This window comes from Serinus canaria, chromosome 1, assembly GCF_022539315.1.
Source record: "Serinus canaria isolate serCan28SL12 chromosome 1, serCan2020, whole genome shotgun sequence".
Lineage (NCBI taxonomy): Eukaryota > Metazoa > Chordata > Aves > Passeriformes > Fringillidae > Serinus > Serinus canaria.
Window position 1 is genome coordinate 109,534,236 of NC_066313.1, and position 15,535 is coordinate 109,549,770.

General features: G+C 52.1%; 2 protein-coding genes across 2 annotated transcripts in view; both read left to right on the forward strand.

Moving 5' to 3' along the window:
• LOC115483834 (cystathionine beta-synthase-like) overlaps positions 1–7,426 on the forward strand; it is a 28,104-nt gene extending 20,678 nt beyond the window's left edge. The window contains 7 exon segments of the mRNA XM_050976761.1: positions 805–889; positions 2,446–2,551; positions 3,082–3,153; positions 4,322–4,456; positions 4,988–5,096; positions 5,440–5,524; positions 7,329–7,426. Coding sequence (XP_050832718.1) covers positions 805–889; positions 2,446–2,551; positions 3,082–3,153; positions 4,322–4,456; positions 4,988–5,096; positions 5,440–5,524; positions 7,329–7,426 — 690 coding nt within the window.
• Positions 7,427–11,804: 4,378 nt separating this feature from the next.
• Positions 11,805–14,480, forward strand: LOC127059801 (fibulin-2-like). Its single transcript, XM_050976767.1, has 2 exons — positions 11,805–11,891; positions 13,970–14,480. The coding sequence occupies exon 2, from the start codon at positions 13,974–13,976 to the stop codon at positions 14,478–14,480; it is 507 nt and encodes a 168-aa protein (XP_050832724.1). The 5' UTR covers positions 11,805–11,891; positions 13,970–13,973.
• The last annotated feature ends 1,055 nt before the right edge of the window (positions 14,481–15,535 follow it).

A 15,535-nucleotide genomic window follows, 5' to 3' on the forward strand; every position in this document is an offset into this window, starting at 1 on the left:
CTAAATTCCTCCCATGTCAAACTATGACCCTGAGCCACAAGGAGAAGGCAGATAGAGGTGAAAAGCAAGCTTTTAACACGGTGTGAGTGTCCTCTGCTCAGCCTCGCTGTTGTTCAGATGTGCCCCTTTGGCTGTGGTCACACAGATGTCTGTGCTGAGGCTGCTCCTCACCACCTGCTCCTTCCTGAGCCTTCTCTGCCTTAGGCACCACACACAGCAAGCAGAAATCTGCACCACGCACAGGCTGGACACAAGATCCAAGCAAGACAGCAGATCATGAACCTTGTAGCTCTTCTTGTCAAGTTCCCTCTCAGTGTATCAGCTGCCACAGAGCTTTGAATCCCTAACACAGGCTGCCTGTGTTGCCCTGGCCTCATTCTAGGAAGGTCCCTCACAGCTTCAGATTCTTTGTGCTTTCAGGTGTTAACTACGTCCCTGCTGTCAGCACCTTGCTGGAGAGCTGTCACCTTAATAATCCAGACTGATTCTTGTAGCTAGATCTCATTTTGATAAATTCTGAATCATTAATGTACCCTGGCCTGGGACATCATAAATACCCTTCCACATCCTAACTCTGGACCTGTCAGGCATCCCTAACTCTCCAAGGAAAGGGTGCTGGAAAGGCGTGGGTGTCTGCAAGCAAGAACTCCAGACTGTGGATGTTCTGACAAATGCTTTCAGCAAGTGTGGAAGGCAGCTCAGAGCTGCCAGATGTTGTGGGCATCAGCACCATGGTGTGCTTCAGAGGGTCAGGGCAGCCTGAAATGCCATTTCCAAGACTCATCCTCCTTGCTTTCCTTCCAGGTGGTGGATCAGTGGTACAAAAGCAACGACAGAGACTCGTTCCTCATGTCCCGCAGGCTGATCAGAGAGGAGGGGCTGTTGTGTGGTAAGCACAGTGCAGCCACAACAGTCTGTCCCCTTAACAAACCTTCTGAACCTCATCCTCTTGGGACCAAAACTCTCCAGAGGAGATGCCCTCTGTATTTTGTGTCTGCTGGCTCAGCAGGGCTGAAAGGCTGAGCCTTGGGTTGTGCAGAGGTCACTGCAGACTCCAGAGGTGTGTCCCTCGGTCTGGTCTGGGCTCTGACTCATCAGCCACAGTAATTATAGAAGGAATCATTCTCTCCTTACTGGAGCACTTTGCAGTGGAACTGGATCTTTGGGCCGTGTAGAGTTACAGAGGCTGAAGGGAGGATTAGTGGGGCTTGGGGCAGGACAGGTGGGCTCTGCCAGCAACTCAGCAAGGCCGTGCTTGGTGTCACTGCCACACCAGAGGTGCCAGCTTTGGACCAGCAAGGTCTGAAAGCAAAGAAAGTGTGAGATGTTCTTATGGAGTATTCCTCCCTGTGCCAACAAGCTGTAAGTGATCCCACTGGCTTCCCAAAATGAACAGGTGCTCTCAGACAGACTCTGCCTGTACCCTGAGAGCCTCCACAGAGCACCAGCCTTGTTTTCAGCCTTCCCTGACGCCAAGCAAACAGACACAAGTTTGCACCCAGGAGCAGACACTACATAGGCTCGTAGTTACAGCTGATAAAAGCCCTGAGCACTCATATCCAGGGAGTTTTGGAAAAGATCAGCCTATATATATGTAATGAAACACTTAAATGTTGATTTAACCTAGCAGGCACGGAGTCACTGTGTTTCAACAGAAACCACTTGTTTGAACTCAGCCATAATTTGTGAACAGCTTCGTGTTCCCTGAGCTGCATTTTTCAGGGCCGTTCCTCGTTTGTTTGAAAAATGTGACCCAGGGATAATTAACCTGCTGTAAAATACGTGCTGCCTTGAATGCAGGGTGTAATTGGCACACAGATAGTGGAATGTGTTTGACTTCCAGCACTCAGACTGGTGGTGGAGGAATTGCCTCTGTAAAGCAGGGAGCTGCTTTCCCTACGTGCAGCAAACCACATGCGTGCACACAGACACGGGCAGCATTCAAGCCTTCCCATCATGTTGGCCTGCTATTCCAAGCATGAATGAAATGTTTATGGGTTTTTTTTTTTCAGTCTTTACAGTGCATTTAAAGCCAGTCTTTGGCTGCCAAGTATGTCAGCCAGAAGCTCCAGAACTGGCATGGTTTTCTGCCCATGGGAAGGGAGGCTGTGGTGTGGGCAGCGTGTTCTGAATGTCCCTGCATGGCACCTCTCAGACCTTAGTCTGCCCACAAGAAATGCTTTGTGAGCTCCATGAGGTGACTTCCATGCTGCCTCCAAGGCCCAAGAGCCACCATATGAGCACATCCCATCAGTCCCTACCTCTGCCTGGCCCTAAAGCCTACAAGGCTTTGGGGTTGACTGTCCTCCCATCCCAGTGTCCCAAGCCACCCTCCACGAGGTGCCACCTCTGCACCCTTATCTGGGGCAGCCTGTGCTTGCCACCACAGGACAGTGGCCCTGGGCAGCCCTGACCCTTGTCTCCCTCCCCTTGGTGTCCCTGCAGGTGGCAGCTCGGGCAGTGCCATGTCTGTGGCTGTGAGAGCTGCCAGGGACCTGCAGGAAGGCCAGCGCTGCGTTGTCATCCTGCCCGACTCCGTCCGGAACTACATGTGAGTGTCCTGCTCCCTCCCCTGCTTCCAGCACCAGGGTGGAAGCTCCCAGGTCCTCCTGTGACAGCAGCTCAGCCCAGGTGCTTGGGGTTCTGGAGAACCACCCCAATAAATCTGATAGCAAGGCACAAGGAGTGAGCCCAGAGCTGGGAGTCCCCCTTGGGCAGATCACAGGGAAAAAGCAAAATAAACAGCAGGGAGGAACAGCACATCAGTGTGGCAGTCACCAGGGGATGGGTGCTGGGACACTTGGGGGTTATTTCCTCTCCTCTCTGACTCACTGCACGGAGCAGGACTCAGCCAAGCTGCACTTTCTAAGCGTGCATGCCTAAAGTGAGGAAGGCAAATAGCTGGCGTGCTTCGAAGAGTTACTGAGCACCCCATGCTCCTGTTGACCTTAAAAGGGGCTGAGAGCAGCCAGCTGCAAAAATCATCAGAGCCCCGGGGGCAGTGCTGTGGTCTGGTGCATGAAACAAAGCATGTCTTCTTCTGGAAGCCTCACAGACTTGCTCTTTGTTGGTGATTTCTAGGTCCAAATTTGTGAGTGATCAGTGGATGATAAAAAACGGGTTCCTAAATGACACCCAGGAGCACAAGCCTTGGTAAGACAACTTCTGCTGGGATAAACTGTGCTGAGGGAATCAGCTTTCTGAGTCTGGAAATCATTATCTTCAAAGGAAAATGTTCCTTTTTAGTGTTTAGGACAAACACAGTAAATTCCAGGCCCCTCTGGGAAGGCTGTAATGTCAGCTCCTCTCTTTTGAGTGGTTATCTCTCAGCTCTCCAATCAAAGTCTTTAAAGGAGCCATTTCTGTCCCAAAGTAGCTGATCCACTCCCACGTGGCAGCCCAGGCCACCTAAACCCTCTGAAAACCTCTCTCTACTCCACATCTGATGTTCAAAGGCCCATCAGGCTGCTGGGGAAGTGGGTCCCTGTTGTAGCAAGCTCCCTTTCAAACAGCTCTGCAGCTCTTTTCAGGCATAAACCAGGAAATTTTCACCTTCCAGAGCTGCTGGCCAGAAAACCTGGCCAACTCTGCCGTCCCTTGGATACCATGGGGAAAGAGTCCCCTCAGGGAGTCACAGGCAAACTGCTGATGCCTGCTGATGTGTGGCTGGGCAAATGCCAGTTGTTTAGAAAAGCTCTTGGTCTCACCCTAAAGACAGCAGCTATTACTGATGTCACCTTCTCCTTTAGCAAAAATTATTGTAAAACATTTCCTAAAAACTTAACACATTTCCAAGGCCTCTTGTGTCTGGTTAGAGTTGCTCTTGGCCCTTCCAGGCTCCAGCATTGCCCTGCCTTTTCTGCAAGGACTCAGGGCTGAGATGTTTGGGAGCTGCTTGTGCTCCCCCACAAACCAGCCCAGCTTGTCCCTCATAAATCACACGAGCATCTCTGCAAGGCTCTCTCCTGCAGGAGCTGCAAATGCTGCCTTGTGAGGACCAAGGATACAGAACAAAGGAGTGAAACTGGTAGGTCACCCATTTATGAGCTTGAAGTGCAGCCCTCAATAGCTTCCTTGGATTCAGGACAGCTCAGCACCTTGCTGGTCTCATCCCTGCCTCTGGAGCTGCATGAACACTGGGCATAGGGAAAGCTTGGCTTCAACAAGACCTGGCCGTGGTGGCATTTCTGCTTTGGCTCTAGAAGTGGGGCTGGCTTTTCAGGCAGACAGGCTGTCCCTCATCTCCTCTGGCCTTGCCCCCTGCTGAAGGCCACAGCTGTGCAGCAGTCACAGCTCAGCACTGCCATTTGTCTTCCAACAGGTGGTGGAACATCAAGGTGCAGAAACTGAATCTCTCGGCCCCTCTCATCCTCCTCCCAGAAGTCAGCTGTCAAAAGGCAATTGAGATCCTGCAGGAGAAGGGATGTGACCAGGCTCCTGTTGTTGCTGAGTCAGGGTAACTATTTCTGCTCGCTGCAGATGGGCATTTGTACCGACAAATCAGTCATGATGAAGCTCAAGTCCCATTTACTCATTCAGAGCTGGGGCTCTTGTGTTGGACTCTGATAATTTTAAAAAGATCATCTGCCTCCTTGGGAAGAGTCATCAATAAAACTTCTGTAAAAGATCCAGTTAAAGCCCAGTCCAGTGCCCACCAAACCAGAAGATGCTGGATCAGTTTACAGGCAAGGGGAGCCCAGGGGAGTGAGAGCTGGGGGGAAATCCACACAAAAAAGCAGCTGGAGAGCCCATGGGTTTTCCTTCTCCCAGCTGCTAAGTCCTGGACTGCAACAGCAGATTTTAACTGCTGTGAAACCAACAGCTTGGTGAGGACAAAGACTCCCTTGTTCTGCTCAAGTGAGGAGAAACCTGGTGCTTCCCCCCAACAATTTAGTCACTGACTTCAGCAAGAGCAGTTCAGCCCCAACAAAAAATGTGTGTTCTACCTCAGGTCTGACCTTCTGGAAAACTCCCTGTTCCCTTACAGGCTTATTTTGGGAATGGTGACCCTCAGCAACACCCTGAGCTCCGTGCTGGATGGAAATGTGGAGTTCTCAGACCCTGTCACCAAGGTCACCTACGACCAGTTCTCCAAGGTACCACTGAAGCTGGGCTGGTGTCAGCCTGTCTGGGGACAGGGAGAGAGGGAGAGGTGTACCTGCAGCACCCTGGGGTGTGAGAGGAGCTGGGAGAAGAGGTTGGTGAGAAGGCAGAGAGGAGTGGGGAGGACCATGGTGACATCTTGGAGATGAGAGTAAGGACAAGCCCCTGTAAAAGCCCTGCAGAGCCAGCAGGGCTCAGATACAGGAGCTTTTCACACCAGGAGCCAAGCACTGACAGGGGATTTCATCCAGCTGGGGAATCAGCACCCTCCAAAATCAGAGCTCAGCCACTGCCAGGTGAAGTAAAACGTTAAATGTTACATTTTGCCCTGTTCAGATCAGCCCGGAGGACAGCCTTGGGAAGCTTTCCTGCCTCCTGGAGAACGACCACTTTGCCATCGTTGTACACGAGCAGATGCAGTGTAGGTACCTGCAGAAACTCCCCAGTGCTTGGCCACAAGTGTTTGAGAGGGGAGAGGGGAATTCTCAAGCTGATTGTGGCAGGTGTCAGTGCAGCTGCTGCACCTGTGCAGCCCCTGAGCCTCTGCCCCACAAGGGGATTCTGCTCTGCAAAGCCCTGGAACTGCCCACTCCTCACCCACGACTCCTCCTGACACCACAGGGATGAGGGGAGAGGGGGCAAAGCTAGCAAGGGGGGAATTAGGGAGATCTGTAGACTTCTGTAGCCCACAGGCAAGGTCAGAAGGAGCATTTGGCCACATCAGGTAAAGCCTGGATGGAATTCAGGCACCTAAGATGAGGAAGCTGAGAAGAATTGGGGTGGGCATGAGCAAGCCCTGTGGCACAGGTCATCAGGGACACTGGTGTGTAGCCTGGGGCAGCTGTGTGTGAGCCTTCCCTGGACCAGGGCTGGGTGGGGGGATGCTGTGCCAGTCTGGGAGCACCATTAAAGCAGGTTTTATTGGTTTTATTCTCAATCCACTGCACAGCCACCTTCCCCTTGGTGTACAAGCCAACCCAGCAGCACCACAGCAGCATCAGGATTGCTGACACATCACAGCAGGGATCACCCCTTGTGCCTCCCATGAGCCAAAAAAGGTGTGGTGGCAGGTGCTGCTCAGCACATCTGACCTGGCACACCTTTCCAGTGCAATTACACCAAAAGCAGCACAGATTTGACCTTGGCTGGGAGAAGTGAGCAACACAAAAAGCAGCCAGAAGAGCCACATTTAGGTCTTGTGAATTAGAGCTGAAGGGTGTGATTGTGCTGATTTGATGGCATGGCACACTGAGCATGCAAAGCATCCCTCAGGTGAGCAGTGGGTGGCTCCAGCAAGGGGCTGCTCAACCTGAGGCCTCCAAAACCCAAATATCCCAAACCTTCTCTCTCCAGGGCCTGTTCTCCCAGAGCCTCATCAGCTCTGAAGCTTACAGGCCCATCCATGTTCCCACAACAGGTTGCAAACAAAAATCTGTCACTCAAAACTGCCTTTGGTGCACGTTTCCAATTCAGTCACCAAAATTAATGCCAGGCAGAGTTTCCTTTCACAGCTATGTTGTCATAAAATAAGGAATATCTCTTCTGTATCATGTTTTGATATAAATTAAATGGTATCAGCAAATTAAATGGCACCCATCATCAAAAAATATCAGCCAGCTGTCTGCAGCACCTCTTGCTCTGATTTTCAAACAACACCCACTTGCTTTCCAGAGCTGCTGTTTAATGCTGTCACAGCTACCCCCTTACTTATTACTTTCTTCCCACACCTTTGGAGCTTGCATTTTATCTTGTGTTTGGGCTCTGGTGGCTAGTTTTCTTTTTATTTAAGAAAACATTTATCAGACAGTTAAAATAATTATTGAAGTGCAGTTTCATTAATGGTGGTGTAGGATGTTATGAGAACAGAGAAGAAAAGTGCCTGACTGCTGCTTTTAGAGAGTCTCATTAGTTTGCTCTGAAAAGTTCTGTGGTGATAGGAGCAGGACTGGAACAGAGGTTGGCTAAAAACAACTGAGAAATTAATTTTCCTGCTCTGGGAAAGGCGGGTTATTTGCAGCAAAAGCCTCTTTGGTGTGATCACAGTGACCTGACTGAGGCTCCATCATCATTTCTGTGGAGGTAGAGTTCAGACAGATGCTGTCCCTGTTGGGGTTTTCTTTTAATAAGTGCACAGCAGCCTCTGCACATCTGGAAGGTGCTGAGGGGGGTGGTGGGGTTCTTTTCTATTTTTTTTGCCACTAAGCTGGAATTTTCTGTGCTTCCAGTCAGTGGAAATGGCAACTCCTTCACGAAGCAGACTGTGCTTGGTGTGGTCACATCCATGGATTTCTTCACCTTTGCCAACAGGAATGAGAAGAAGTAGCAGAGCAGCTCAGCTGCCCCCCCTCCTACAGCAGGTCCAGGTGTGTCCCTGAGCCCAAACCACCTGGGCAAGGGAGCCTCTGGCCCAGTACAGCCAATACTTTCTCAAAATGCCCAGGAGAAAATTGTGATGTGTTATATTTGTCTGCCAAATGCCACCCAGAGTATCACTAAAGAGGAGATAACTGAAGAAATTGTGTTTAACAGCCACGTGTGCTCACATGGAGTTTCCCAGGGCTGGGCAGGGAATGTGGGAAGGTCAGCATGGGAAGGGGATGGTTCTTCCTGCCCAGAGTTTACCAGGAGGAGCTTTGGTGAGTTTGGCAGCTGCAGGTACCTGTGCTCTGCCCGTGGTGCCGCTGCTGAGGGTTATCCTTGGGGGCAGAGCCCATTTCTGCCACAAGAGCAGCAGGGCTGGGGGCAGGTCAGGGCACTGCTGCACCCTTCTGCTCCTCTCTGCCCAGCCAGGCAGGCTACAGGTACCCCCAGGAGCCATTTCCCCTCATCCCTGGGGATGTTTGCTCCCAAGAAGGCAGCAGGAGAGTGTGGAGTCTTCACTTCTGTTTGCCAGGCTCGGGATTAAATGCGTGAGATGGTATTTCTTGTTCTGACTCAGATGTTTATTAGTTCTTATCTCTGTTACAGTCCCACAAACCCTGAGTTCTGCAGCACTTTAACAAACTAAAAATGGAGCCTTTTCTCTCTCTACATGGCCTTTTAAGGATAAACTGTCCAATTAAGAAATGACAACTAAATTATTTTTACTTTTAACCCAATAACCAACAACCCATGCCCACAGTGGGGACTTTTGTATCCCATTACACAAAACCACCCAAACCCATGGAGACGAAGGTGAAGAAGAAGAAGCAGGTGAAGAAGAAGGAGCAGCCTCTGCCCTAAAACATCCATTTTGCTTCATATCTATTACTGTATTCTAAACTCTTAAACTCCAAGTTTCCCACCCTGTGACATTACACACTTCTATTCAAACTCCACACCCAGAATCCCAGCTCTATAATTTCATTTTGGTAGTTTTCTCCATGGCCTCAGATCAAATGCAGTGTTCTCTTGGGGGTCAGTGCCTGTCAGCACAGAAAGCCCAAAATTCTTAGCAGCCAGGGTTCCAACAGGAGAGGTCTGACAGGGCGGGATGAACACAGAGCCCCAGGAGGTGAAAGATGTCAGCAGGAGGGGTGGGAAGGAAAAGCTGAGGGCTGTGATGAGCAGAGGGGATGAGGTGCTGGGCTAGGGGTGAATAGTCCCCCCTGTGGGAGCAGCTGGACTTTGGGATGCACCTTCCTCACCTCTGGGGGAGTTGGTGGCACTGGGTGCCTCCTGCATGGTGAGGGGACAGTGAAGGGAAGGCAAACAAGAAACAAAGACTCAGACACAGAACAGTGACAGGGGCCATGGCTTCATCCCTGAATGTGCATCCTGAGAGCTCCTTATCAAGGGCTGGAGCAGAGGGCAAGGTTTGGTCCTAATTCTGCTGTCAGGCCATGGTGTTAGTGAAGGTCAGAAGAGCCATTTGCCATGGCTACCAAAAAACTTAAATGAAAGCAAATGTCCAAAGTGGGCTGTGGGAGCAAACTGAAGTGCCATTGAAACCCAGTTTGAGTTTGGGGGGTTGCTCTCAAAAGACCCAGAGAGGTTTACAATCCTTCTAGAAGTTTCTGGAGCTGCTCCAAGATGGCAACAACCAATTTCAGTTTCAGCTAAGTGGCTACTCCATATTCTCAATCTAATCTAGTTTGTACAAGACTTTTATTAAGTTTTAGAATGCTGAAGTATTTACATTTAGGAAAAGTGCCTCTGCTGTGTTGTTTCCTGAGTGACATGGGCTATTACCAGATTTTCTGAGAGTTTTTGCTTGAGCAATAATCATATTTGTCCAAAAAAACAAACTGATTAGCTCAACCCTTATTGTACCCTATTTATTTTATCAATTCTGTTGCAAAGTGAAGCATGTTAGTCCATGCATGTGCTCCAAACTCACATGAGTAAGTCTGAAAGTGCCCCATAACTCCATGAAGCCCAGAACTGAGTCTGAATCTGAACCAGCCTGGCTGTTATGGATTAACCCAAAGCCCAGTGCTTCCAGCAGCAGCAGCAGCAGGGCTGCAGGGCAGTGGCTGCCAGCTGCAGACAGGCTCCAGGACAGGCAGATGCACTTCAGCCAAGGTGAAGTAACTGCTGAGTATCCACCTCGAATATTTACAACTGCTCCTCTATGTTAACTATGAGTGTGGGAGCTAATAAAGGTGGGTGTGAGCTCCAGATATCCCAGGATTGCTGCACCTGGGCTGGAGCCAGGCTCACCAAGGCACTCCTGGGGCCCCTTCCCCTGTCCCTGGGGCTGCCCTTTGCAGCACATCCGACAGTGGCACTGCCCTGCCCAGGGATGCTGGTGCTGGGTCTCCTGATGTTTGCCAGGCTGTGACTCTGAGGATGTCCCACAGGGCTGGGTGACTGGCTGTGCCATCCTGCCCTCCATGTCTCTGGCATGGGAGAGGCCTCAGGAGGCAAGGGAGGAGTTTTCATTTGAGTTGTCTGCAGAAATCCCTGCAGGACCCATAAACACGTGCCCATACAGTGTCAGGACCCAGGACATCCCTCTGGCTGTCCTGAGCAGCCAAGACCCCTGCCAGAGGTTTCAGAGACCCTGGCACAGAGACCCTGGCACAGAGGTTTCAGAGACCCTGGCACAGAATGCCTGTGGTTTTGATTATGACCTGTGGAACAAGTTACCAACCTTACATAAGGATCTGCAAGCCACGACAAATTAAGTAGAATGACAGGGAATTTATCACAGGGTGAAAAAGTAGATTTTGGGGTTTCTAAAATGGAGGTTCAGGGGGCAAGATGGAGGGATCTGGGTGTGTCCTGCCTTTCTCCTTCTTCTTGTTGGCCTCCATCTTCTGCTGTGATGGTGGCACTTTTGGATTGGTTTAGAGTAGAAGCTCACTGTCTAACACAGGTGATGGGTATTGGGAAGTAATTTTAAACATTGTTCATATAGTTTTTAGTATAAAGACATAACACTGTCCTGGGGGCAGGCAGAGTGTCCTGGGCTGTCCTGCTGAACAGACCTCAGCTGGACAGGAGAAAGAATTTTATAGATAAAGAACAATAAACAACCTTGAGACTGAGAAATGAAGAGCCCTGACTCCTTCTTCAAGTGCCAGGCTGGGAAAAGAGACTTTTTAACATTTCTTAGGGTTGCTCTGAGCAGCGAGAGGCCCCGAGACAATACAGCATCAATGGCAGAAGCAGCGTGTCTGAGAGTCCCTCCCACCACCCTCTGTCCCTTCTCCACACATCCCTGGGCCTCTCCTCTGACAGTGATGACCCCCTCTGGATAAACAGTCCTTGGAGTTTCTTTTCCTTCCCCTAGCACTGAGTCCCTGTCAGTATTTTATGTCTCCAGGGAGAGGCAGCTGCCCAGCTTGGCACAGCTCTGTGGAGCATGGAGGTTCTGGACCAGAGGGATGGGGGTCTCCAGGCTTCAGGAGCCATGAGAGGGGAGCAGGAGGTGGATGAAGGCTAGGCAGCATCCCAGCCCACTGTCCTGAGTGCAGTGCCCAGCTCCAGTGCTCCCTCAACCTGCAGGTCCACCCCTGCTCTTCTCCCAGCACCTCCCGCTCCAAAGGATGAACGAGTGTGTGCTCCAAAACCCTCACTGCTTTCCAGCCCCATCTGTCCCATGATGCCTCTGCTCTGCACCCCCTGTTCTGCAGGGCTGGGGGCACATTTCCAGGGAGATCACGAGTACCTCAGTGCATTTCCACACCAGGGACCAAACGGCCCAGGGGGAAGAAGCTCGGGCTGCCCGTGCTGGTCAGGGCACATAAATTTGTACATCCCTTCTCTGCTGAGATCCAGGGCCTCGGCTCCCGGCAGCTCAATCCAGAGGAAAACAAACCCCAAGGGCTTTAAAGGCTGCATGTCAAGCGTGTGGCACAGGAGAGCTGCCCTGTCCTGGGAAGGTGTGTGCCCTGAGGGGCTCCGTGCCCACTGCTGGCTCCTGCATTTTGGGGTGCATCACCCCGGAGCTTGCTGCATTTCAGCTGTGCTGCCTTCCCACAGCTTTGAACTCATTTTGCTCTCCCTGTGGCCCCTGGTGTCCTTGTCCCCAGCAGTCTGGGAAGTACGGGGGGCTGCTGGTGCTTCTGAAACCCTGGTGAGGTTTGCCCAGAGGGGCGTGGGGAGCCAGGACAGAGCTGGGATTAGCCGGAGCTCAGGCAGAACCAACACCAGCAGCAAGATAAGCATCTCGCTGGCCCTGCCCAGCACCTTGGAGGCTTCCCCGCCTCCCCTTTCCCCCCGCCAGGGCTCCACCGTGCAGCCACATAAATAGAGGGGCGGGCGGGCCGTGGGACAGGAGACAGGAGCGGGGCTGCCTCCCAAGGGATCCCAGCGCATCCCAACACATCCCAGCGAATCTCAGCGCCCGTCCCACCCTGCAGGTAACCCGGGAGCCACGGGAACCGGGCCAGCCTGCATCCCCAGAAGGGAGGGGAGGCTGAGCACTTCCCCAGGGAACAGCGGGAGCCTGGTGGTGCTGCTCAGGGACGAAGGCATGGCGGGGTTTGGCTGGAAATTGGCTCTGGTGGAGGTGCCCAATGTCACTGCGGGGTGAGGTCGGATGTTTTGGCCATGGGTGGGATTGGTGAGGTTGGGGTGTGAGAAACCTTCTCCCACGAGTCGGTGATGGTTGGTGGGGGTGTCCTGCTCTGTCTGCGTGGGGCAGCCAGGAGGGAGCTCTTGGGGAAGGGAGATCCTCTCCAGAACCCTTTCCATGGGGAGCATGCCAGTCCTCTGGGAATGGCAGTAAAATAACCAACAAGATTAAAATGTGTGAATGAAAGGAAGGGGCAGAACAACTCCAGCAAAGATAAAGCAGGTCTAAGTAACTTGCAAAAGTTGCTTTAAAACCAGAAAAGCTTCAAAGTCTTTTTTTTTTTCCAAATTGATAATGGACAGGGTCTGTGCTTTGAAGGGTTTTTTTTATGGTTATGCAACTTGCAAATGTTTTTTGTTTAAGGAGATATTGAGAAATAACTGTGAGTTGTTGCATGCCTGCAAGAGTAGGAAATTGGTGTTATCAAAGGGTGATGATAGAAATGTAATCAAAGGTGGCAATGGGAGAAGAGACCAGAGCTGGAAGGACCCAGTGGATGAAGGAAGAAGGTGTATTTAATACCCCAGGACAGAAGGGCACTCAGACAGAGGGAAGGGATCAAAAAAAAATGCACTTAAAGGAAACACTGGGTCTTGAAGAGCTGGAAAAAAAAAAAAAACCACCAAAAAGAGTCCTCAGCCTTTAAACAGGAACAGGATTCAGCATGGGCTGCCAGGTGCTGTGCATCCAAAGTGTGAGTGGAGAAGGAGGAGGGAGCAGAGGGAGCAGGCACAGGGAGGGAATTTCATGCCAGGATTGACCCTCTGAAAACAGGCTGGCCAAGGAAATGGAGAAGAAAAGAGGTGAGTGCCACAGGAATGCCCAACACTGGAAACATCTTCCTTAAGAAAAAAAGGTTTTTGCAGTTGAAGTAGGGATGGAGTGACCCCCTTGGCTTCCTTTGAAGGAGTGAGGTGGGTGGGAAAGGCAGGCAGTAAGTGGCACAGCAGGACAGGCTGGGAGTGACACCCAGACCTGGTGCCTGGAGCAGCCACAGGACAAGCCCCCAAAGCAGGCAGTGCCTCTGTCCAGGTCTGCATGTCTTCCAGGAACAATTAATTAGTCATTGAAATGTCCATTATTAGCACCACCAGAGGGTGAACCATTGGCCAGTCAGGACAGCCATGCCAAGGCCCAGTGAGTGCTGCAGTGTGGGCAGTGCCCAGCAGTGCCCACCTGTGTGAGCCCCTGGGGATGGAGGGCATGGTGCCTGAGCCAAGATGGGCTCCTGGGGACGAGAGATTCTGGTTTAGGGCAAACCCCCCCTGATGCAGTTGAGTCAAGGATGGAAAGAAAGACTCCAGTCTTCAGGTGGATGAGAAGGCTCACTTTAATGAAAGTAAAGGGTTTTTTCTAGTGTGACTTCCTAAAGTGATCCTTGATTGGTCTCAGAGTAGAAACATCTCACACCATTGGTGACTATCAATGGCACACTGTGAAGAACCATAACTATAAACAATAGTTACAGAAAGAGAGATGATAATTGTTTTAATTCTTCCCTCCAAGATTCCCAGGCTCGGCCTGAGAGAAATTCTCTCTGTTCTTTCTTCGACTGAACTGAGAATCTCCACAGGCAGCTGTGGGTGACCCAACCTCCATCCATGGGCTCCTCAAGGAGATGGGGCTGATCCCCTTGGCTTTAAACTGAGGAGGGGCCAGCCCAGAACTGGGACCTTCAGTGTGGCACTCCCTGCGTGTGGCACTCCGTGCGTGTGACAGTCCTTGCGTGTGACATTCCCTGTGTGTGACACACCCTTCAGTGTGACAGTCCCTGCTTGTGACAGTCCTTGTGTGTGATATTCCCTGCGTGTGACACGCCCTGAGTGTGACCCCTGCTCCCATTCCCCCTTTTTCCCCCCTCAGAACCATGGCTCTCCCCGCCGCCCTTCTCCTGTGGCTCGCCTGCCTCCTGCTCCGCAGCGCGGCCCCAAAACCCACCTGCGACCCCAGCGCCTGCCCGCCGTGCCCCCAGGGTGACCCGGAGGTGACAGCCAGCCCCGGGGTCACCGGCTGCTGTCCCCCGTGCCCGCTGCCCTGCTCCTGCCCGCCCTACCTGGAGAGCGACTGCGAGATGCAAGGATTCCCCGACGGCCGCGTCCCCGCCGGCCGCTCCTTCTACATCGACTTCGCCCGCAGGCTGTGCACCTGCCGGCCCGGCGGGGACATCGCCTGCAGCCCGCTCTGCCCCCGGCCCGAGCCCGCCTGCCGCGCCCTGGGCAGCCCGGTGGCCGATGGCTGTCCCCGCTGTGTGTGCTACGACCCGGAGGGGATGGCGGTGCCCGCCGGCTCCTCCGTGCGCCGCGGCTCCCGGGAGTGCCGGTGCCCTGCCCTGGGCGGGGAGCTGCTGTGCGGAGAGCCTGGTAGCGAGGAGTGAAGCTCTCCTTCCCCCTGGCTGTCTCCGGCAGCAAAACCTTCCTGGGCTTCGGGGCATCCTCGTTGAGAGGCTTTGAGAGGAACGATGGGTTTTGTCTTTGCAAGCTGTGGGTCTGTTGGTAGATAAAACTAGCGCTGAGAGATGAGAGAAACAGTGGGGAGGGTTCTGCTGATTGATGAATGGGATTCCACTGATTGATTAATGGAAAAAGAGATTTGCTTTTATGGATAAGCTTTAGGGTTGCTGGTAAATGAAATTGGGCGTTGAAAGGTGAAAGAAGCAATGGGGGGGGGAACCCCCAAAATTCCATAAGAATTAAAAATTAAAAGGGAGGGTTATACATTAGAGGGGAATCTCTGGTATCAGGCATTCTGGGCAGTCTGTACCTCTCAAGTATCTCAGCCAATGGGGAAAGAGAGAAGGGAAATGTGTGGCTGGGAAATTGGGATAAAAAGGAGGCTGCGTCCTCCAAAAACTCAAGAGACCCCAGGGGAATGCCCCATGGCCTCTCCCTTTATTCCAATAAAGTCACAGGACTCCTCTGTCTCCTTTTTGGGCCCTTTGAACAGCTTCAAAGGATCCCTGAGGACCTGGGGGTTGCTCCCCTCTGGACAGGGGGGATGCCACATTCTCTGTCATTTGTAGGCCAGGGCAAAGTGTCTGCAGAGGGGGAGCTTGCTTGCTCGTGAGGTTTGTTCCACAAACTGCAGCTAGCGTGTAACTGGAGCAAACACAGCTGTTTATTTATTTGGAAGGTGATTCTGCTTTTGTTTGTGTTTGTGTTTATATAGGCTGTTTATATTAAACTCGCTGGAGCTTCCTCCCAGGAGCCAGGCTGTTTGTTCCTGTAACGCTGTTGTGTGGTGGGACCAAGATCAGAAGGCTGGCTGACACCCTCCCTCCAGTCTTTACATGGTGTGGGAGGAGTTGGTGGGTGAGAACAGCTCTGTGTTCTTGGGAGATAAACCCCTCTCCTGCCTCCATCCTCCGAGCAAAGCCTTGGCTCACAGGGGGATGGTGGCACTCAAGGCTCTGTCCCTCACAGCCACCTTGAT